The following is a 23204-nucleotide window of genomic DNA, read 5'->3' as shown; positions in this document are numbered from 1 at the left end:
TAGTAGTGAAGTCACACCGTTGGCGGATATGCAGACGGGGGAAGAAGGATGCACGGGTGTTGCTGGCAGCGGATCACATCGAAAAAAGGGGAGGGAAATCCCGTCTCCAACAAGAAGATGGCTACGACTGGTTGGGTTTTGCAACTGTGTGGTGGCTAGTGGCTGCCTCCAGTCTTCCACCTCAGCTTCAACTTCGTGGGGGGCTTTTCCGACCGCAAGCCATGGGCGACGGGCGACGGGCTACCGGCTTACAGGCGTAGGGGGGGGGGGGGCTGCTACCAGAGGGACAACGGGTGGACGGATGGACGGGTGAACGGGGTGGACCTTCAAGTCTACCTTTTTCTGCCAGTTCCAGTTCCAGTTGGGCCTTTGGGGGTTGGAGTCACGCTGTTCCTCTTCCCTTGCAGAACGCCCCGGAAAAGCGAACATCCCCCCGTCCTACAATCTGGTGACCGAGCCAAAAAAGGAAAAACGAAGAAGAAGAAGAGGAAAAAAAAAAAAAAAAAAAAAAACAGAGCAAGAGAGGAAAAGAAAGGAAGAAGGAATCCGGAAGTGGTCCAGCACGAACGGGTCCAACGGTGATCGGTCATGATTGGCCCCGTCTCTGCCGTGTCGAGTGTCTCCACAGTGCTTCAACGAGAATCACCAGGGAAGACGAGGACAGAAGAGTAGGAGAGTACAGTACTGAGTACATACTTACATAGTAGCACATCGAGAAGAAAAAGATATCAAACAGAATCACCTTGACAAGATCCAATCACCCGGCATGTATCTAGAAGATCGAGACAGGCTCATCCGCAACGCGCCTTCGGGAGTCGGGAGTCGGTACTCGGTAGAGGTACAGTCCTCCAAATGGAAGCTAGAGGGAGAACAACAGCACGTGAGTACACCCTAACCCGATAGACAAAAGCCTAGGGGGGAGACTCGATCTGAATCCAGCGACCAAGGTTCTCATTTCAGACAAGGCGTTTCAGCCTGGCGGGGGTCAGCCAGCGAACCATATTCGACTAGCTGGCCCGGTGAAATGTCAGAACCTCAGGCGATAAACTCAAAAAGGATGTACCCGCACCCCCCGTTTGGGGAAGGCGAGGTGGAGAGGGAGGGGGGCTTGGCTTTGGGATGATCTCCATCGCAGTCACGCCTCCACGCCGGGATGAAGACGGTTGAATTAGCGGTCGAGAGAATAGTCGTCACTATTGTACTAGGGGACTAGAGCACTGTTGCATGGTATTGAGCCGGTCGTGAAAACGAAGATCCGACAAGGTTTACCTTTCTGAGCTTGTCGATCGAAACCACTACATAGTATTGACGAAGTCCACTGGTGCACTAACTATGTATTTTCTACCACTAGTGAGTCGGTGACTCTTGGCTCGGGATGATCCAGTCATGTTCAAGCTTCGGCTCAAGTCTGGTTGAGATGTGATGGCTCACGAAGAATGGGAAGATATACTTCAGGAGCTCCGATCAATGTGCAGGGCCAGAATCGGGCCTCCTTAGCAAAGCAAGCGTTCACCCCAAAAAGGCCTCAGCAACAAGACTGGACTTCTCTTCTATCCGGCCAGCCATCTCCAAGAGGGCCCCCAAGCGGTAGCATCATGCCGGTTCTTCATTGGCGTCCCATCTCCAACTGTCCCGGGGCAGTAGGAATTGCGCGCGAGCGGTGCCGTGAACAGCAACCTTGAGCTGCACAAGTGTACAGTAATGCGGAGGCAAAAGAGGGAAAACATTCCCCAAAGACCAGGCAAGTCGAAAGATGGGGTGAGGTAGGTGGGGAACGAGCCCAATCGAAGGGAGCAAAACTCGAAAGGATGCACACCACCTGCACGGGTCAAGAAGTATGCACTTTATCGTCGCATCGAGTCTGGCACACAGATCCTCTCCACAGTCCACAAGCAAGGGCATCAGAGATCACAGGTCATGGGAGGTCAAAAAAAGGTCGAATCAGACCCAACGGTGGACGGGCGGATGCGAGTACCACTGCAGTGTGCTCCAAGAAAGGAGTTTCCAGATTTCGGTCGTCGAGGATCAAGACCAAATGGACTGCCTTTTGGATCACGAGAGCCCTTCTCCGTCATCATCGAGTATGATTCCATCTGAGCGAAGCCGTGACGACGAGGCAGTCTAACTTTGCGAGGGGGAAGACCGGCCTGCGAGAGCCACACACGATGGAGACGGTACGAAGAAAGGGTGGTTGAGAGCCTTGCGCGGAAGGCTTCCATGGCCATGGACACGGGCCATAAGTGGTCTAGCGTGTGAGGCGGGCTTCACACAGTGGTGAAATCCCAGATGGGGAAGAAATCATTGCGGAATGTACCGCCACCTGTGAAGCTTCAGTCGCACTCCTGCCTTCTTCTCCCCCCCCCTTTTACACAGTAACACAGGGAAGACAGAGAAAATGAATATGAGAAAATAATAAGATTCGGCAAGCCAATGCGCAACGCAACAATAAAAATGGGACTAACACTCGTCGCTGGACGCTCTCCCGCACGCCATGATCTTCCTATCTAGGAGAATCAGACAAGAGTGGATCGTCGACCACTCAAGTCCAGCCTCGGTGGTCTCCACTGTACCTCGCACAGCGGAGTCAGTCAGCAAAGTGGAGGATGGAAATATCACGCCCATCCATCCACAGACGCCCAGGGTCGCTGAGTCATTGTCTGGAGGGCTCAGGAGTGGGTTTGACTTGATCCAGCACTGCATGCAATCAGCGGGTGGGCTACAAAGAGGAGCCGGCGAAGCCCAGAGTGGATATATGGACTCAGCCTCAGGACCAATGAGCAGTCCCCACCCCCCCCGGGTTCCTCAATGATGTCGTCGGGCTTGGCCTTTTTTTTTTTTTTTTTTTTTGGGGTCCATGGCTCCTCCTGCCATTGAAATCAGAGGCTGTGAAAGAATGATATCATGCTGGCCCGTTTCTGCTTTGCACCCTGCTACTGTACTCTCTCTCTCTCTCTCTCTCTCTCTCTCCGCAGGTACTGTACATTCAGCATGACCGTCTACCGTCACTTGGGTTGGGAGAGATGACGGACTGGCGCGCTCCTTTCTGAAGGAATTCCCCTATCCAGTACCCGCAAGAATGTGCATGATGACGACGGTGTCATCTGCAAATAGCTACTGAGCCATTTCTCTCTCGGCCTGGAACAAACTGTTTTGGGCCACCCCAAGGTCGTCGACCAGTTGCCCAAAACGACTATTCTTTTACCCAATGTCATTCTTCACCTGTGCGGTCCAGAGTTCCAGCCAAACTATACTGCAGCTGGATCAGATGACCGCACCAGATGCTACCTAAGGTATGCTTGAGTACGTAGCTTGATGTCGATGATCCACTTCCCAGCTTCTGGAGTTGCTGGAAGTCAACACTCAACACGGAGAGCACTGGGTGCGCGGGAATGGCCTGCCAGATTCCAGCAGGCCTCGGAGGATTGGGACTGTGTAAAGTAAAATCATGACCGCAAAGGATCTGAATTATAATCACACGCCGAGGGAGTAAAAGGTGCCCAGGGTGCCCTCTCTGCCGCTTTGTCACATGAAAAAAAAAAAAAAACAAGAAAAGCTCTGGTTGAAGTCGGATCACACATGCTCGCAACTTTATGGGATCGAGTGCTAACATGCATACATGATGAAGTCTCGTAGTCAACACGCTACAGGATGGTGGTCTGCCAAGAATGGCAATCAAGCGACCCTGACTAGAGTGGTTCAACTCAACCACAGCCTCCCTTCTCTTTCATGTGCGCAAATTGCATGCGAGGTTCACATGAGTCCCGGGCAGTCTATGCTCCGGAACATAGGTAGTAGTAAATTGTAATTCCTTGATGAGACGTCAAGGGTCTCCGAGTCTGAAAATCGGCAGTCTGCATCATTCGCCGATACGTTGCCGAGCCGCTCAAGAATTCAAGGTTGGAAAAAAAAAAAAAAAAGGCAAGACATCAAATCGGATTCACAGCCATCAAGTTCCAAAGGGTTGAGGGCGTGATGACAAGATTCCGGTTTTTCGGTCTGCCCCCGCGCGAGACATATAATTTCCATAACTTCAGAGTGAAGACGGTAGAGCCTTCAGCCTAGAGAGTCATGCGGCCTGTGTTCCAGACTCCCTCCTCCACCGTCAGCAGCTCTTGATTGCTGAAATTGAGAGAACCCGTGAACCCGTGGGTCGGCAACGGACCAAAGGGCAAGACCAGAATAGGAGAAACTGACGGTGGACACTGGAGTCTGGACAGTCCCGCTGGAGAGGATATGGGTAAATGAGCAAAGCACCATGGGAGTGGGACATATTGGCATCAAACCGTGAGGAACGAGTGAAGCCGATGTGAGTGCCACTGCAGGTTGTGGGAAGTCGCCAGGATACCAGGGGAGCCGGTTCAATTGGGTCAAGAACCTCGTCGACCCCCTCGCAGTCAACTGCCCAAAATGCCGTTCCTTCCTCCGCCAATTGAACGTTGACGCCGCCGGAGTGGGTGGATCATGGACCACGCTATGCCGCTTGTGGTTATTTGCACACAATCAAGCCCCCGCCGTGTCTGATCGCTTTGGGACGGTGATGTTGTGACAGGAGAGAGAGTGTGGGGACGCGGGACGCGGGACGCTGGACGCTGGACGGTGTGCGACGGTGCGTGCTTGCTCCCTGCCAGTGCCACTTATGGATGGGGGCGTTCTTTTGCGTTTTTAGGGTAGCAGTAGTCGTTTCTGGAAGATAATGGACAGGAACCGCAAAGACGGGGATAACCCCATCCTCAACTACCTTAGTGCCGACTACCTACTGGAGAGTGTAGACTCGACTTGGAGGAAGAACCCGGACCATTCATTGCATCTTTGGGGGGAATGGTGGTTGAATGATGCGACATACGATCAATCAGAACATGTACGAGAAATACGATGCTGGCATGAGTGTTTCGATGGTCTGAAGAGTGGTTCATCGCGGTGCGGCTCCTGCAATGGAAAAAAAAAAAACAAAAACAAAAGTACGGTAGATCCGACGGCACGCGCTGTTCAAAGGTCGACAATTCAGATAGGGTATGGTCTATAGTCTATTGATTCAGGTGTTTCCCAAAGGGGAATGATGATCGTCACGATAGATGAACCGTTCGTGGGAGAGGCGGCTAATGTGCATTTTTAAAGTACAGTAGTGGCAGGCAGGGAGGGAGGGGACCAGGGGGCTTTGGACTACGCATATCACAACCAACTTAGCTTGGCATACCCTTCCAAGCCAAATCAAAAACATGTCCAGAGTCCAGACTCCAGAGTAGTGTGTTGTACCGCTAAACTCTTCAGATCCAAGGTGCAAACGTTCGTCCCAAAGTCGAGCCGACGGTGGAAATGAGCCTTGGAAATGATGGGAACCCAACTGGTCTCCACCCCGCGAGGGAATCACAATCATCGCGGCAGGTGAGAGCTACCGGGCTTAGACCCTCCGCCAAGGTCCCCGATCCCCATGTGTCAGATCCCCGAGAGAACTTCTCATCGCGACACAATCGGGTCTCTTCAATGATCCCGAGTGAACGGGACAAGAGGAGATTCGGGAAATTTGATACTGTACTAATTTACTAGTCTTGGAAATGCTCCATAACCCTTCAGCACGAGTAAATGTACAGTAGTCACTGGTTAGTGACTACATACAAACTAGCCTAGTCTAGTTCTCCCAAGGTAGTAGTCACGGGTATTTACCAAGAGTTTTGGAGTTGAGCATCTCGGCCAGTGGTGGGAACTTCAACCCACAAGAGGGCCGAACCCTTGCCGTCTTTCTGATTGATACAGATTACACACTACCGGCACTGCACTGCTACAGTGTTCGTCGCACTTTTCCGGGGTCTCTTCCCTTTCGGCCTTGTGATGGGATGGATTCAGCCAACTTTGGGGGGTCTATTCCTCCCCCGGCTCCCGCTTCCCCATCTGCGCACTGACTACTCGACCCTTGCACTTACTTTGGACTCCCCCAGCGCCAAGCTTCTCGGTCATTCAAAATCTGAAGCCGAGAAAGGACTAGACAGTCAATGATTGTCGACTCTATTGAGAGGGATCCTCACTAGTGGTGAATCCCCCGTTGCCAAACCCTAAAAAAGGTCGGGGTGGACCACAGTGGTCAGTGGTCACAGAACCCTTTTTGTTCTCTCCCAGCGCTTGGATCCGCCACCACCTTTTTTTTCCCCCCTTTTTTCCGGGAAACACTATTGATTTGAGCGCACTGTTCCGGTGGGTAAAGATCGACCGTGCTGCGTGCCACCAATCTTGTCTCGTTGCCTTTTTTTTTTTTTGGACCGCGTACCCAAGAACAGTCGTGGTACTGTACTCAGGTACTGAGTACTATACTGCTCAATGAGCACTGAGTAGAACTCACGAGTCACAACTCGTACTCAGTACTTACCCACTACTCAATAGCGTACCTGTCGAGCTCAGGCCCGGGGAGGGGAGGGGGAAACCCGCTTGGATCCCGTGACCACAAAACCTAAACAAGCCCCAGTGGAGAGCTGCCAGTGCCTTCAAGGTCTGGGATCGCCTTTACGGGGCCTGACCCGGCACATCATCGTTAATCTGGTAGTCGACCTTTTGACCCTTTTCTTTCTCTTCCTTTGCTGTCGGTGGGAGCCAGGAAAAGGGAGAGAGAATGAGAGTAGTGTTAAGTGGAGTGTCCTGCACTATGTTCAGGTCCAGCGCCACTGATAGGACGGGTTAACTTGAACTGGAATGAACTCGCACTCGAGTCAGCACCCGCATGAAGGATCGAAAATCAGAGGTGACAACCAACAGACGCATGAGAGCCGGGCAAGTTCACATGCAGGGCGAATGAAGCTGAAGCACTCTAAGATTTGTCAACCGAATACAGAGGGACCGTCCAGATGGAAGCCATGCAGGCCAGTACAACAACAGTCAAAGACAGAGCAACTCGAAAGTGGACCCTGCCTTTCTAGCACGGTGGGATCCTTCCTGAACTCTTCACTTATCACACGGCATATGTAACCTGAGTACAATAGTCAAAGTACTACTAGAGCACCTTACAGCAGACTGGAATTGACCCCCCACGTTTATTGACAGCCTTGCTCTCAGCTTCCGCCAAACCTTCCGTGCGGGCGATCTCCGTCGCTGGACGCTTGATCGCCAGTGCAGTGCTCCGCATCTCCACCCACACGCCACGGGTGCCGTGGTCATGATTTTCGATGGAATTTCTGGAAAAACAAAAAAAAAAAAATGAAATGAAATGAAAATCAGTGACGCTGCTCAGTGCTCTGAGCTCTCAGCTCCAAAAGTCAGAAGTTTGTGACTAGTCACCATTTGACGAGAACCAGAGAACCCGAGAGACTGGCTCCAGCGGAACCGGCGAAATGACACCCAAAGTGGTATATGTGCTCGGTGCTTCCCGTGGATCTGCAGGAGAATTGGAACGGGGGTCCTTGCTGAAAGGTGTGAGTGGCTGCGCCGTGCGGATTGCATGGGGCACGCCGATTGATTGGATAGTGACTGCAATCCAAAGCTCCCTCTTTGCTCTTCGAGTCTCTCCCTCGCTTTCACATGCTTAAAGTGGTGTACCACGGTCTGCTGGTCGAACACGTTATCGCGCCCTGAATCAGATTGGACTGTTGCTCCACCAAAACCTGAACGTTTGCACGACTCAGGCACCTCTAGCCGGATTTTTCCCCCAAGGCATACGCAGTGACGGACTAGTTCACCCTCGACCAGGTCGGAAGGGCTTAGATCCAAAACTTGAAACTGTACATCTCTGGGTCCATGCTGCCAATTGAGATCGGGTCGATCCTTCACCCACGAATTGCCCGCGCTCGGAAGGAAACGCTTCTGATTGGGTAGAGCAAGCCGCTGGAGACGCGGCGGAGTTTGAGCCTCGGGGATCCTCTTCTTATTCTCCGGCAGTGAAGCACCACCAACTTATGATCATGATGATCATCGCACCGGCGCAATGGATGCCATATCAAATAAGGCGTGCGATTGACACGTAGCCGCAAAACGTGGCTTTCTTCCACCAGTCCCTGCACCGAGTGGGGAAGCGATGCGGTTTGATATGAATCTATTGACAGTAGTGTGGGATGTGGACTGGACCTGAATGCCACATGATCCGTTCAAGGATGATCCTCAACGAGGAAACCCGACGATCTTGACAGAGTACAGAGCTCTCGACTGCGGGTGATTCTTTTTCTTGTTTTTGGATGCTGCGGATCCGAACACATGGAGGGATTTGCGGTTCCGTGCGGATGCTCGATCGAGGGTCTCACCTGGGTATACAGATGCTTCAAAAAGGAGTCTCCCGGACGAGCGGTACTCTAGGGTTACAGGGTTGAAGGTGGTGCGTACATGTGGTCTTGTCGGTGGAACCGTCAATGGCGTAGTTTTGGTTGATGCTCAGTTTTGAGATCCTCACTGGGTATCTGTGTATCGTGTATCGTGTATCGTGTGTAGTTGTACTACCTTATGTAGTAAGTAACTTGGTACTTGTCAACGTCGACCGTAGTCACTGATGCGTTCACAGGTCTTGGCAGTGTACCTGATTGTAGAGGTGGCGTCAAGATTGCACTGAAGTCTTCCAGCACAGAAATACATCATGATCCCAGCCATTACCATTTGTGTCCTTGATTCGTATCTCTCGCCCGAGTGTGCCCTGTGCGGTATAGAATCTAGAGCACCACAATACATGGAAAGTGTAGCCCGGGGGATTTCCGGACTGTGCACGTCAGTCTCCGCATGTCAATCAAATCTGTTTCGGAGATGCACCGTGCCAGGCGCAAATAATTTGACTGGCGATTACCCGACGAGCATTCCATAATCAGGGGGAACAGTGCCACCGTTGCTCAAGTGCCCTGTGCTTGGCGGTTATCCCTGTTCTGTGAAGTGTGAACACTTTTGTTCTTGATGGTTGGGGTTTGTCACATGGATGGAGCGGCCCCAAACTGTCGGGCCCGGCTTAAATTGGGTCTTGACGGAGGACGACTCGACAGATTCGCCACTACTGTAGTACGATGACTACCTATCTACAGTATGAGTGTTGCAGATCACGGGGTCGATGGACGAGTACAGACTACAGGGGTAGTAATTCCCTTTATGTAGTACCTGTATATATTTCACTTCACTTCCAATCATCAATGAATATGGTTGGTACACACGTCCCAATGAGTCGGGTGGCAGTGATCACCTGGCGGGGGCGGAATATCATGGATGCATGATCATATCAAAATTGATCATCGATCAGTGATCATCCCGATAAATGTCCGCGACCAGGGCTCAGGTTCAGGTCAATTGTGGACTCAAAGCCAGAGCCATGGAGACGGCCTCGTGCCTATGTGTGTTTTTCAAGGTCTATATAATATGGCATTCGACTTTCGACTATTCAAACGTACATGTCGTTTGGAATCGGGCAATGGAAGCACATCCAAACGTGGGCTATATATTCAGCTCTTATTTCCCTTGCGTCGCTCTTTACAACAGTGACCGCATCGTCTCATTTAGCAATGGATGTTATAAATGTGACATTGGGACCAAAACTAGTCAGGTACAACCGAGTGGAATATGGTCTCCCACGGACATGCATCCACCTGCATCTGGAATTTCATGCCTTCAATTACTACAGCACTACCCTATATGGCTTCTTAAGATTTAGCCGCTCCACTACAGTCCAGCCACATCTCGCTGTCCCCCTCCTCTTTCGACTTCACGTTGGCCCTGGAGGTCCTGAGTTGGAGGTAGGTCCCACCTGATGATTCTCCGTGCCTTGGGTGGCCTCTGTGATGATGTGATCCACTTCCAATGGCCAAGATCGCCATGGAGGCGGCTTCTACCGGGGACGACTTGACCATTTACAATGCATAGGACTAGGTAGCAGGTTGACTACCCGTTTCTGTCTTCCAAGCGCGTGATTCCATTCTTCTCTTGCCTCGTGGAGAATCCTCCTGGAACGGATCGAGTCATGAGTGGAAAAGGGGGCGGGTTCGGTTCATCCATCTTATCCTGAAACAGTTGATTCCATCTCCGATCAACTATTGATGTTGCAGTCGCTGTCATGCTTTATTGATGTCAAGATCGGCCATGCTTAGGTCTGGTACACTGAATTCTGGAGTCTGAAGTCTGGAGATCGAGCATTCAATACACAGTTACACACACAACATTCTCTTTTACTTGTCAAAAGTATAAAATGCCTGTAAAGAAAACCCCCCCAAAAAAAAGAATCAAAAAAGAGACATGGGCTGGCCATCACACATGTCTCACAATTGGACCCGACCGTTGTCAAGCCCCATCCATGTAAGTATGTGGCATATACAGTAATGTACGTACATACAAATTCATTCGGCCAAGATCTCTTGTCCGGAGTGAGCCGGATAATCATACATCGGACTACTGTCGAACTAGAGTTGATCTAACCCCAAACACCATCGGATGGGAAATGAAAAGCCAAAAAAAAAGTAAAAAAAAAACTGGGGTTTAATTAGATGATCCGTGAGTGCCGACCGAGAGATTGTTCCAAGGTACTTTTAGTGTGGGTTTTGGCGCGATGAGAAGAACTTTTCCATGCAGTGGGCAGTGAGCATTGGGCAGTGAACATATGGCGCAACTACTGCTGTACTACTGGAACTAAGTCGACTACTTTGACTACCTTTGTACCTTTTGATCCCTTTTGGAGAGCGGGGCTCCACCGTGGACAGAAGAGGCCTAAGCTTGAAGCTCGCACGGGAGCGGTGGAGACTACCTACTCAAGAGACCAGATTATTGATGGACTTTTAAGAACCAGATTCGGAAATGGAAGAAATGAACAACATTGAACACTTTGAGAAAAAGATCAAGTCACAGCGAGCTCTGAATAACCACAGTCCCAGTCGAGGGCGGTTTCCATGGAAAGGATTATTCATCGAGCTTCGAAATATATAGGTATACCTATGGATAATGTGGTTTTCTATCTACAAAACACAGGGGTTGTCGGAACCAGCTGGAGGCTTTGAAAAAAAATTCGGATTCGATTGAATTTGGGGAAGCACCTCATCGTACTTATTCAATGTCGAGATATTGACATCCATTGGATCAGCATAAACCTATCACTCCTTCCAAGGCTTGGCAAATGCCTGTTGGAATGTACTCGGACACAATTCGCCTCAGGTCACACACCATTTAACTTACCCCTACAGTAGGTGGATTTACCAGTAGTACCGTAGTAGTCATGAGGATACTATCCTCCAAACTGCACCGGTTAGGCTCTTACGACTACACAAATGTCTAGATGCAAGACTCAGAACTCACCCCCATGACAAAATTCAACCTTGATGAGTGGAACAGAGACGACTGGTCCATGGTCAAAGCAAAACAGCAACTTCAGTCCTTTCAATGCCTCTAGTCTCCTTCGAGTCTCCAGGGCCATGCATGGTCCTCCTCACTCCCGAGTCCACACTCCACAGTGTTGCAGCGGGATTCACTCGTTGTGCGTTTTGCCTGAAAGGAGACAAGCGCATCAAGCGCCTCCGGAATGCCGGCTGTTGAACTGTGAACTGACTCGGCCACTCTCCCCAATGCCCATCCACTCGAGTTTCCCGAGGAACGCGCTTTTGAAAAAAAAAAAAAAAAAAAAAAAAAAAAAAAAAAGAAAGGGTGGGGGTGGATGGAGCCCAACCGCATGACTAGCAGGAACTCAAATTCATCCATCGGCAGAGAGGCGGTCAAGAAAGAGTTAGTCCAATCTAAAGCTCATATCAATTCGCATTGTAGTACAAAGTCCAAGGCACACGTGATTAGCTAGCTCGATCGTGAATCACACGGTGGAAAGGCGTCATTTGTCGGTAGCCTCGGTAGTCTTGGAGAAAGAAAATAACTTTCTATCCCCTCGTTTTCAACTCCTGCGAAAGTAATCCGGGGAGAAACCCGTGAATGGCTTGAGTCCCATCGAACAGCACCAAGTCGACGGCGCTGCCAAATCTGGACTTCCACCAATTGTCCGGGCCGCCCAAGGGTGATGATGTTACATCGGCGGACCCGCAACGTGAGTAAGGCATCAACTTGTTTCTTGGGCCTCTTTTCTGCTTCGAGTCCCGCGGGTATTTCTCGGATGAATTGTCATATTCACGTATTCCCATGACCATACCCGTACCGGTGGATCAGGGCTGTCTCGTGCATTTTCCATTTCACATCACGAATGCGAGATGCAAAGGACGAGAACATTGATGGGCCTGGAACTTTCGTGGATTCTCTTCGGATTTTTCGGCGCCAAAGGAAAGAATCACCGAGGTTCGAAATGTCTCATCTGAGATCCAGTCGGTCCCAGTATTCTTCTGATAGTACTGTAAGTGTAGGACTAATAGACTAGTATGACTATGTACTAATGTAGTACCTTGGTAAGGAACGCACATCCGACCGGGGGCTCTGCGCTTGGCAGTGTCCACTGCGGCAGATCGTCCGCGATAATCCTCTTCAGTCGAAAGGCTCCAGACGACTTTGCGCGCATCCCCCGTTTGAGATTGATATGACATTCCGACTTGGGTAATGAATGCGGCTTCCGTGAACTTGACCACATATGCGGGGGAAAGTGCTGCGCTTGTCGCAATGACGAATAGATAATGTGCAGCGAAAGTCCAGACATTGTTGAGGAGCCTGTATCCTGCATAATCCGTGTCCTCGACTCCTCGGTACTCTGGTATCATCCTGTTTTGATGAGACCGGGACCGGCAAAAGGTATGGTATTGGAGAGAGATTCCTGCATCAGTGCATACTGCATAGTGCATACATATTACCTGCATATGTACTACTGCATAGTATGCAGTGCATACTACATACATGTGTAAGTGTCTGCAGTTATGCATAGATAATTGAATACTGTATGTTCTTCGATTCGCCAGCCGTCCGGTCTCCTTTGAGACATTCTCGAACATTTGGGTATTGGAGTCGCACTGAAGAATGCTGGATCCAGCGCTCCCTTTTCCAGGGTCCCTGATCGCCTTCTTCCCTTTCAAAATGTCCCAGAAGAGGAGGAGGAGGAGTAGTGTCTCATTTTCTTCTCTCAACGGTCCTCGATCAGACTGGCCGTGTTGCTGCTCAATGACGGAGGACTATCCCCTTCGAGCGCGCTCTTGATTCTTCACCTGGAAGGTCTCCGTGATCACTTGCTGCGGAAGGCCACTGACCTAAGGTACTGCTAAGTTGCTAACCACAGGGCACATCTGAAACGGGGCTTTTTCCTTCTCTCTCACCCGGATGGTCTGTCCAATAGGGCAATTTGGATAATTCATCCCGATGGTGGACGTGATATGTCTCGTGCTTCATCACGGTGGAGATGGAATGAATCTCTGTTCTGGCCAATAGCCACTCCATTTGTGAGTGGGTCACTCCGACTCCGTCGGGCGCCGACTCCACCACGGCGCCCTTTATCCTGTGAAATCCATCCATATGAGGTGCAAGTGATCGAGTCGACTTCAACTGTCGGATGGGGACCGTGGTCTAGCTATGTCAGTACCTGGTGTTCATCCGTTTTTGAAATATGTGGAAAGGGAATAAAACATCGTAGGATGGTATTCTTGTGTGAATCTCGTCTCACACAAATTGTAGTAAATACTACGTGAGTCGATTCGCAGAATGTGTGCGCGACTCTGTGAGGGGGAAGGCGAGGGACACGTGAGGAGAAATGTAATTCCGATGTGTAGGTCAACGCATCTGGGTCTACCGTTACATTCAAAATGGATCATTCTTCACAAATCCATCCGTACTTACTACTATTACTGCGGTGCTACTATCATCCATTACTCTTCAGAGTCTTTACCAGAATCAATCCCGATACCGACACCGGACTTTCGGAGCATGTCCTGATCCCCTCCATCGTCATGCCAAGTCATCCCAATCCTGTCCCATGGCATCTGCATGACCGTGGTCCACCAAGTGACTCCAAATCCTTACTTTTGCAATCTCATGGTGCAGACAGTCAAGGGTCATTTTGGCTTTTGTGAATCTCCTGGAGCCTGCATTGTACGGGATGTCGTCTGCTGATAGCACGCCAACCAAGTGCAAAACCACCCCCCCTCCCCACTTGGACCTGGATGGGTTGCCCCAAGCCACGCAAAACCCTCTCGCCATTCTTGGATTCGATGGCTGCGTTCCCGCGTCGACAAGCACGTATATACACACATTTGGTGGAAACGTCGACCCGAGGGATAACAGACCCTTGCGGTTCAGGTTGTGTGGTCCAAGGCCATGCCATGGCTATGGCTAAAAAAAAGCCTTATCACACTGACAGTAGCTCGTACCTACTATAGGTAGCCCACCATCTGGAGTTCTACACTCTACAGTACCTAATGTTTGTACTAACAGTATAGCAGTGCGTCACATACTGTTTCGAGCTAAGCGGCAGTCGGCAGATAGTCGATAGCCGAGCTTGGCGTCGACAGATCAGCCAATAACTTTATCTACATCATGCCAGGAGCTGACGCGTGCGAGGAACTAGTACTGGTGTATATTGCACAGCGGATTCCCTTTTCGGGAGTTATCTCCACCCGATTGGGACCCGGTTACACTTGGGCGGGGAGAACTTTGGCTGAACACTATTTGACGGGAGTTTTGGCAGATCCCTCTTCCTCATCCCTGCCCGAGCACGGCACTTATGGGTCCCGTGACGCGGACGGAGTCTGCAAGTCCCAGGGTCCCGCGGCCCTCTTGGACTTGTGTGTGCATCCTGCACCATCAGGGCTCGAGTGACGCAGGACGGGTGAGAAGGTGACCGACTGCAGAAGCGCATGCACTTCGAGACCTACATTCCATCAAAGTCATATCCAATCTGTTCTTAGTTCAACTGAGTACCCACGGCACGACTGGATGGCGCGACGAGAAATTTCCCGCACTATACTGTAATGAGCTATCTCAGTCCGGGTTGTATGCGGCTTGGTCAGGGTATGTAATATGTTTAGTGGGTGATGCGCAGGACCAGTCGTCATTCTCTCAGCGACTGCATGGCCATGCACAATCAAATTTGGGATCCATCAGCGCAAATGGTCGAAAAAGACGGGAGACGTGGCGATTTCCACATAGCAGTAGGAGACTAGGAGTCACTTCTACTGACGAACGTCTTGGTCCAGCAGTATCCTTGTTCCCCCCCACCTGTGTCCTCTTCGGTTGCTGGAATGTCTAATGTGAGGTCACGACATCACGCCAGTGCGTACTGAGATCAATCCATGTTGTTGAGATGGTCGGTGGCAACATTAGTATTTCTCATGGGGGGGGGGGGCTTTCCAATCTATCTTTAGTATCTAGTACTGCAGGTGGCTTGAATGATCTGATCTTAATGATCGACATTGATTGTCAAGATTTTACAGGTACATTTGGACTGTGCGATCACAGAGATTGATAATGCACAACCTAGGGAGTACCTATCCGCCATTGAAGCCACAAGATTGATATTCCACCACACGACCGTGATAGACGGGACGCACAATGGCCCATCCATGTAGCGTATGCGATTTACGAATCTATACGATCACGCGGCATTCTAGTCAATCGAATCATCTATCCTTCCAGCCCCGACGGATTATACTGTGTAACTGTAGTACCTAGTTTACAGTTTACACTGAGTACGCTTGTCAAAGTCAAAACATGCGTCGAGAATCCCGCCGGTGGATGTGAGCCACCACAAAAACATCAAAGGACAGCGCACCACAACCCCACTTCGACCACCTCTTGTACCGCAGACACGCCTCCAATGATACCCCTCCTATAAGGCTTGGCACAAGCCAGTGACGTAGGAGGTATCCCAAGTGTCACGCTTCCCTCGAATCAGTCCAACGTCCCATTCCACGGGTAAATTCAAAAGAGGGAAGAAGAAAAAAAAAAAAAAAGAGAAAGCGGCACTCCCCGCTCGTACCTCTCTCTTTGGGACTAGCTTCCTCTTCCCCCTAAAAAGAAGCTAGGTCCCGAAAGAGGTCCCTGTTATTTGCCCATTGTAGAATGGGGTTGTTTGACCATTTTGGCGTCCACGTCCGCCTGACAGTCGTGACGGACTTTCGGGATTCTCGAAGTGGAAACGTCCTTCTGAAATCCCGACGGGCTGCGACTTGTCCAGTCCAGAGCTTAACCGTCAAAGGTTACTTTCCTTCCTCCGACCGCTCCACTATCACCGCTAACAGCACTGCCACACTCGCCCAGGGTTGTTTGGAATCCTGAGAAAGAAAAGGGTTTGTCGTATCCATGGCAGAGGCTTCAAATCTGAAACGTCCGGTAAGACTTTTCCACAGAACGGATCAAAGGTCTGTTTTCGGGATGGTCTTGGCTGCGTGCTCACTGCCCAGTGCCCACTCTCAGTGCCTGAATGCACTGGTTCTGTTCTCCATGCTAGGTAACGGGTCACCATCATTTACAGTTCCGGTCTCTCCCTCAAGTAGAGGATCAGGAAGTCAGGTATTCCCAGGTACAACCATGGATATTTTTCCCTGGAACTTCTGCTCTGTTGATTGGACTGGTCCTCACAGGTACACCTGGGAATTGCTTTTCCAGCATGTTCCCCACACTGTCGACGGCGTGAGACGACTCGGAGTCCCGGCTGTCATTTCGATCTTATCTGGTCTGTCTAGCGGTTCCGGGTTATACCTTGTGATTCCCCGACGTTTTCCCATCCTGCCACAGTGGCCAAACAGCTCGATCCTGGTGAATTAATATACAGTAGGAACTTTACTACCGGGAGTAGTCTAGCGGGATATCAGAACCCTTGCACCCCCCCCCCCCCCCTAGACATACCTTTCCCCGTTTTAAGGTTTATCCTCTGGGGAATGATCGCCTATCTTGAAGATCCCTTTCAATTTTGGGTCTTTAAGATCTTGAACATTTTTGTCCGTTGCCCCCCCCCCCCTCTCGCGGACGATCATCGACCCAATCCAGCCAATAATCACCGGTGCGGACATTATCTACCTGTTCAATTCCCCCCCCCCCCCTGAATTGAGAGTGAACACATGGCCATAAGCAACCATCCTTTATTTGGGTAATGGGGCTGATTCAGTGGGGAATTCCGATTGAAGCGTGGAGCAAACGACACGCAAGCTTCCCTTGACAGTTTGTCATGTTGACTCACTGGAGTCACTACTAACTAGTACTGAGTCTACTGACTGTTGAGTAGTAACTTAGTACTCACTATTCAGTTTATTGTCAGTGACTACTGATTCTATACTAGTACTGAGTCTACTGACTGTTGAGTAGTAACTTAGTACACTATTCAGTTTATTGTCAGTGACTACTGATTCTAGTGACTGACTATTTCGCTAGGACTTACTACTTAGTACTCGGAATACTATGCAGAGGGAATGCTACTGTATCGGATACCGTGTCGAAGTCGAACTACTGTATCTAACTAGTAACTAGTACTACTAACTACTGTAGTTATCTTCTGGAATACATGTCTGTTCCTCTACTGACAGCTCGCACAGTATTCGTCGTGCTCGCCAATTCGATGGTGAACGAGCCGGTCAGTTGGAGTAGATAGAAAGCGGTGATTTCTTATTTGGCCATTCTAGCCTTGCCATCCCCGCTCAGCTGCTAGTAAGTTGTAACTGTAGGTGACGATTGCCTCTTCGAGATCAAGGTACTTCCCCATGTTTGTAGTTCCCGTACACTGATACCTTTCCGTGAGTCCGTGACACCGCAGTCCGTAGTCTATAGACATGTAGTCTGTACCTATCTCCTGCCGATACCCTCCCTCGAGACACCCTCTCTCTCTCTCTCCATCCTAGCACTCCCTAATCGCCTTGTTTGCTCGCGCCAAGTGCTCCCACTCTCCTGGAACTCCGCTACAAACCGAACAAACCCTGATATCCAAGGTCGAAAAGGCCGGCCCTCTCCCCTCTAGTACGGGGCCCTACTGGGTGGTGGCCCCCAGCTCCGGATGGTTTTTACCCAGAGGAGGCAGACAGGGCATTTGGGTGGCTTGCTTGATGACCGACCCCCGCCACCAGAGTCTTTTAGCGTCGTGGTGGCGCTCTCATCTTCCCGCTGAGAGGTTGCCGTGTGCAGCGTACAGAGCGAGGGACTCTTTTTCTCCGCATCCCGTGTCGCTGACTACTTGTAGAAGGACTGAAGGAGTCAGTTAACGCAACTAGTCGTAGTATGTGACTCGTGTTGAGTGCTGACTGTTGAATGTTCAGTGGATAGGTTAGTGATACTACTATTATGCCCTCCCCTCCGATGTTCTGGAACTGGCCCTTTGGGAGGGGGTCCCGTGACTCCTTCTCCCACTGCTCGGGCTCTCTCCCGTGAGTTCTGATTTAAGCTTTGGGAGGGCCATTTCCTCTTTTTGTGTCGCGACCCTGGACGAAACTTACGGTGTGCGTTGTCCTGCCTGGGGAGTTCGAACCCGAACTCTTTCCAAGCAGGCCTCGCCCTGGCTTCACCAGACGGTCCCACAAAATGCTGCTGACAAACCCGGGCCACCACTGGACCTCAGGCCGCAGCTTCATCACCACGGGCGTCTGCCTTCATTTTCTGGCCCGCACTATTGAAACCCGACCCAGGCCCCTCGACCTTGGAACAGAGAGAGAGAGAGAGCTTTGACGTTTCCCGAGTATCATTGCCGCCAATGATTTCAACCTTTTTCCACTGACACCATCTGACCCGAAGCTACGACATGGAATGATGGAACCATTGGATGCTGGCCACAACAGCGTTTGGGTTTCTTTCCCCTTCCCCCCCCGGGCATCACGTAAATCAGCAGGTTTTTAGAGAGACAGGCTACTAGTACATGTTAAATGCTTACATTTTACTTTTACAGTACACCAAGCTCCGCTTGGTCCAGGCCTCTGTGCTTGATGTCCATGACTCCATGTCATCAAAGGTACAGTACCGGAGTGTCCCTGTGCGCTACTGATGGTCAGAGGGGGTGGAGTACCGCCAGCCTTGGCAGATGTCACTCGAAGCTTCAACTGGGGCCCCCGCAACAATGGGACGAGGAACGACGTAAAAGTTCAGCCTCAACATCATCCATGATCCATCATTCCTTTCACGACCAAGGAGCCGCAGAAGGCATGGACGAACGGAACGGGAGCAGAACAGATGAAATTGCGAAGGACAAGGTCATGAAGAATGTGGACGTCATCAAAGACTCCTCTGCCGCTCTCTTCTTGAAGGAACAATTCCCCATCATAACGAGGTCATCCAGCAGTCAGGCTGGCAAGGCCAGAATAACAACCAGCTCAAAATCGCGAGTGACGAATCACCCAGGAAGAAAAAGAAAAAGAAAAAGAAAAAGAAAAAAAAAACCAACCCCCAGGAAGGGTATTACCGCCTCTCAGCCGTGTCAGGAGACAAGGACAAGCGTACAGATTATGATCATTGCTGCGACAGAGATATATCAGGACCATGAGTCCATATTCTTGCCCAGAGGGTGCGCTGAACGAGTCATCCTTGATCCCTGGGAGAGGCTGCAGGGCGTGTGTCAAAGTCCCCTTGCACGGGATGGAAGCTATCGATGCATGAATGTCAATATGCACGGACACCAATACAACCGCGGTCTTGGAAGAAAACCTGCTGGTTCACCATACCATTTCACCAGTCCTCCAGTCATAGCGTGGTCCTCATGCACTGGGAGGAATTGAACCACAGGACGCTCTTGATTCACCGGGGCAATCAGCCATGGTGCCGATGTCCTTGTCCTGGTAGGCGGGCAACAAGGAGACTCTCTGGTGGTCTCGCCATGACCACATCCTGCAAGTGATTTAGTTTCCTTCCATTAGATCTGATCCAGTTGAATCTTCCAGTACATAACTAGGGACTTCTCAACGCACTGTGACCTTCACTCTTCCCCCTCTTACGACATTCTCTACTGAACGTCCCGCAGAGATAAGATTGCACTCTACGGGACTACCTGTCAGGGCGCGATAATCAGTATCGGCTGCAGGACTGCACTAGTGCACACGACATGATAGCTCCAGAGGGTTCGGATTGAGTCTTTGGGACATTCTTCACCACTTCTACAAAGGTACAGTCTAGGAGTGTGGGAGTGTCCATCTGTAGACGGCCAGACGCAGCCATGGTGTAGTGAATACTCACAAGATTGCTTTCGATTTACTGTGCATGTCTCACGCGTAGAATGAATCAGTCACAAAAGACCGGAATGATTATATATAGAGATGAGTTTGTGATTGACATTTGACCTTTGATATTTGACCTTTGTTTGATATTTGATATTTGATATTTGATATTTGATATTTGATATTTGATATTTGACATTTGATATTTGATATTTGATATTTGATATTTGATATTTGACATTTGATATTTGATATTTGATATTTGATATTTGATATTTGATATTTGATATTTGATATTTGATATTTGATATTTGATATTTGATATTTGATATTTGATATTTGACATTTAACATTTGACATTGACATTCGACATTCGACATTTGACATTTGACAATAATGATCAACTGGCAGTTCCGTTCCTCCAAGTATCCCGACTCCCGAGAGCACCGCCAAATCGAGGAGTGATCTTGCTCCACTCAGCTAGAAGATCCACTTTCCTTTCCTTACTTATCCCTGTCTACCTTGCAGTCTGACGGTAGTTCCTGTTTCAATATACACTTGTGCGAGATATGGAAAGCAATGGCAAACGCTTCTCAGAGAGGAGATCCGAGCTGAAATTGGCCATGAGAATGAGAATTCAGACGGGGAGGGGGGCCGGGGGAACAACAAGGGGGAATCTCAGCTTTCGGTACACTTTGCTTGTGTACAGTCTGTGTGCGGCTGTGCGCCGCCACCCATTCTTATCAGATGGACACCTCTTGTACCGGTACTGAGTGACTGACTTGAAGCAAAGATATCGAGAAAAGACAGAAAGTCACCAGCCACGAAAAGACACCTCCCAAAACAGGACTGACCCCCGGAATGACCACCGATCTGGCAACCATCTTACGTTCCGAAGAACACAACCAACCGACCCGTTCGAACGCCGGTCCCCTATAAAGATGGAACCTCCATGGAGAATCCCTTCCCTTGGCAGAACAGCTGACGCCATTTGACCCCGATGGCGCTCGGGGAGAGGGGGGGGGGGGGGTAGTGGATGAGAATTGGGAGAAGATTCCTGCAAGTGTCTTCGATCTCTTTCTTTTTGTTGTAAGGTGTGTTCCAACACAACGACTTGATGGGTTGCCCGATAGATGGGAGCCCGCTCGTCCCACTGTGGCTGACGCCGCCTCAATCTTCCTTCGTCCTGAATCCGGTATCGCGGCTATCGCGAGGTCCTGTTGTGATGAGTGGGCTTGTGGTGTTTGGGGCCCTCGTGCAAAGTCGTTCGCTCTGCTTCGGTGCTGACTGGCGTCCGCCGCCCCGCGCGCGATGCCCCACGATCCATCCTCTCTTAATCGATTCTGCTGTAGTGCCGTAGGATTCCATCGCACACGTCTCCTGGTGAAGGTGAAACAGCCAAAGATCCACCGTTGGTGCCAGGGAAGGAAGGGGGATCTCACGGTACGACGTGGTCAGTGGTGCGCATGGTATGAACTATGTGGTACGTGATACGTCGTACTTGGTGGCTGAGGGCGTGTTCCGGGTCGGAAGGTTTCCAGAAGAAGCGATAGAAGGGACGAATATGGATCTCAACGCGGTACGAGCCTACGATTCGATGCGAGATCCTGATCGTTTCATGTAGAGCGTTGGGTCAACTGTCTACTACAGTACCTGAGCACACAGTGACACACTCGCTTGATGTACGGTGAAAGGATGAAATTGTGTAGTAGCCCGGTAGTCACATCGACTGTCGAACAATAGAGTACCACGTAGCTAGGTAGGGTCTGATAGTAATAAATGCATCAGTTATACTGCCAAGACCTTTCGATTGCCAACCTGAAGAGGTGCTTGTTTTATCTTGGAATGTCTACCACTCTCTCATTTGTCAGAGGGTCAACTTGAATATCCGCGCATGTCCTGCCGTACTTGTGCTGCAGCTCCCTGGCACTGGCTTACTCGACGACGACCTAACGTCTGTTATCTTACACCAGACGCTCCAGTGTGCCAGAAAGCTGGCTGTAGAAGAGAAAAATTTTTTTTGTTTTGTTTCCGGGGGCGGCTGTGCTGGAAAAATGTCAGTCCCAAACCATGGATCAGGTTCCTTGAACTCGAAACCAGAGACATGCCTCCATGGATACTATACTGAAGGTGGTGTGTCCTGCGCGGAGTACCACATCTTCAACGGTCGTCTCGCATCCTCAATCGGTAGTGCAGATCCAATGTCCAAGCCCCGTCCTATTGGTAAAAGTATGGAAGTGGGTTCCAGCCTCTTGACCCTGAGAGAATTAATGTCACCTATCAGATCAGAACTGGAAATCGCAGGATGAACTTGAAGATAGTAAATCATCGACATGATTATCTCATTCGTAGGTACATACTCGTCGGACTCTTTGGAGCATGTGAATACAGTAGAATCTGTATCGGACCTTGAGAGGTCGAGTATTCAATGAGCTCATAGCAATTCCTCGATCACACTGCTAAAACAGAATGACATTATTTTTTTCAATTCCACTATTCATTGATTTCCTCAGACGATCGCCATATAGGTAGGTAGCAGGTTGATCTTTGCAAGTCCTCAACTTGGAAGCGCAGTCTAAGATCCGGTCCGATTGTTTTGACCGCATTCTATTCGAGACTCTCCCGGACTCTCCAGTCTGCACTCCACTCCACTCATTGCCCATCTTCAACATGCACCCCCTCCCCCACCCGTCACGACTCTGTCCACCCAGAATTCCAAATCCGCATATCCTCTTCCAACAGAACATCTCAAAGAAGAAAAAGAAAGGGCACAACCTTTGCAAAGAGCTGACGCGGCCACTCGACCCTGCGCCAAGACCCCTCCTCCTCTCCGTGTCTCCAGTCTCCAACCCCTTTGCACGCTCCGACTCTCTCTTTCTCTCTTCGTCATTCGTTTTCTCCTCCTTCGTTTCCAAGGGTTTCCGCCCATGATTCCAAACCCTGAAAGTCAAAGGGGATCCATCCACCTGTTCCTATTCGTGTAACGTACAGCTTGAAGTCTTCCAAGGAACCGAATCCGGCAAGTACAGCACGAAAAAAAAAACCCCCAATCAATCACTCAGAGTCCCCATATAATCCGAGCGTTCGAGCTTTGTGTCTGGTTGGGGGGCGGGTTTAAGAAACATCGAGGGCGTTTCTGCGTTTCTTGGCGCTGTGGTGGAGTGGGGGTTGGAACACCGGACCGGACCCTGCAAGTCTTGTTTTGTCGTGCTTGACATGATACTTGGCCTGGAATGTAAGTGC

General features: G+C 50.2%; 2 protein-coding genes across 2 annotated transcripts; one reads left to right on the top strand and one right to left on the bottom strand.

Annotated features, from left to right (window-relative positions):
* Nucleotides 1-12098: 12098 nt before the first annotated feature.
* On the bottom strand, nt 12099-12614 carry N7539_006235 (uncharacterized protein; the record flags this gene model as incomplete). The annotated part of the gene is made up of 1 exon (XM_056935837.1): nt 12099-12614. One exon carries the CDS (start codon nt 12612-12614, stop codon nt 12099-12101), a length of 516 nt encoding a protein of 171 aa, XP_056788761.1.
* A 1759-nt stretch (nt 12615-14373) lies between these two features.
* Nucleotides 14374-14655, top strand: N7539_006234 (uncharacterized protein; the record flags this gene model as incomplete). Its single annotated transcript, XM_056935836.1, has 1 exon — nt 14374-14655. One exon carries the CDS (start codon nt 14374-14376, stop codon nt 14653-14655), a length of 282 nt encoding a protein of 93 aa, XP_056788760.1.
* Nucleotides 14656-23204: the final 8549 nt, after the last annotated feature.

Source organism: Penicillium diatomitis, assembly GCF_028827545.1.
Source record: "Penicillium diatomitis strain IBT 30728 chromosome Unknown utg000008l_segment0_segment0, whole genome shotgun sequence".
In the NCBI taxonomy this organism is placed as follows: Eukaryota; Fungi; Ascomycota; class Eurotiomycetes; order Eurotiales; family Aspergillaceae; genus Penicillium; species Penicillium diatomitis.
Note: the sequence above shows the minus strand (reverse complement) of the source record. Positions and strands in the feature narration are given on the sequence as shown.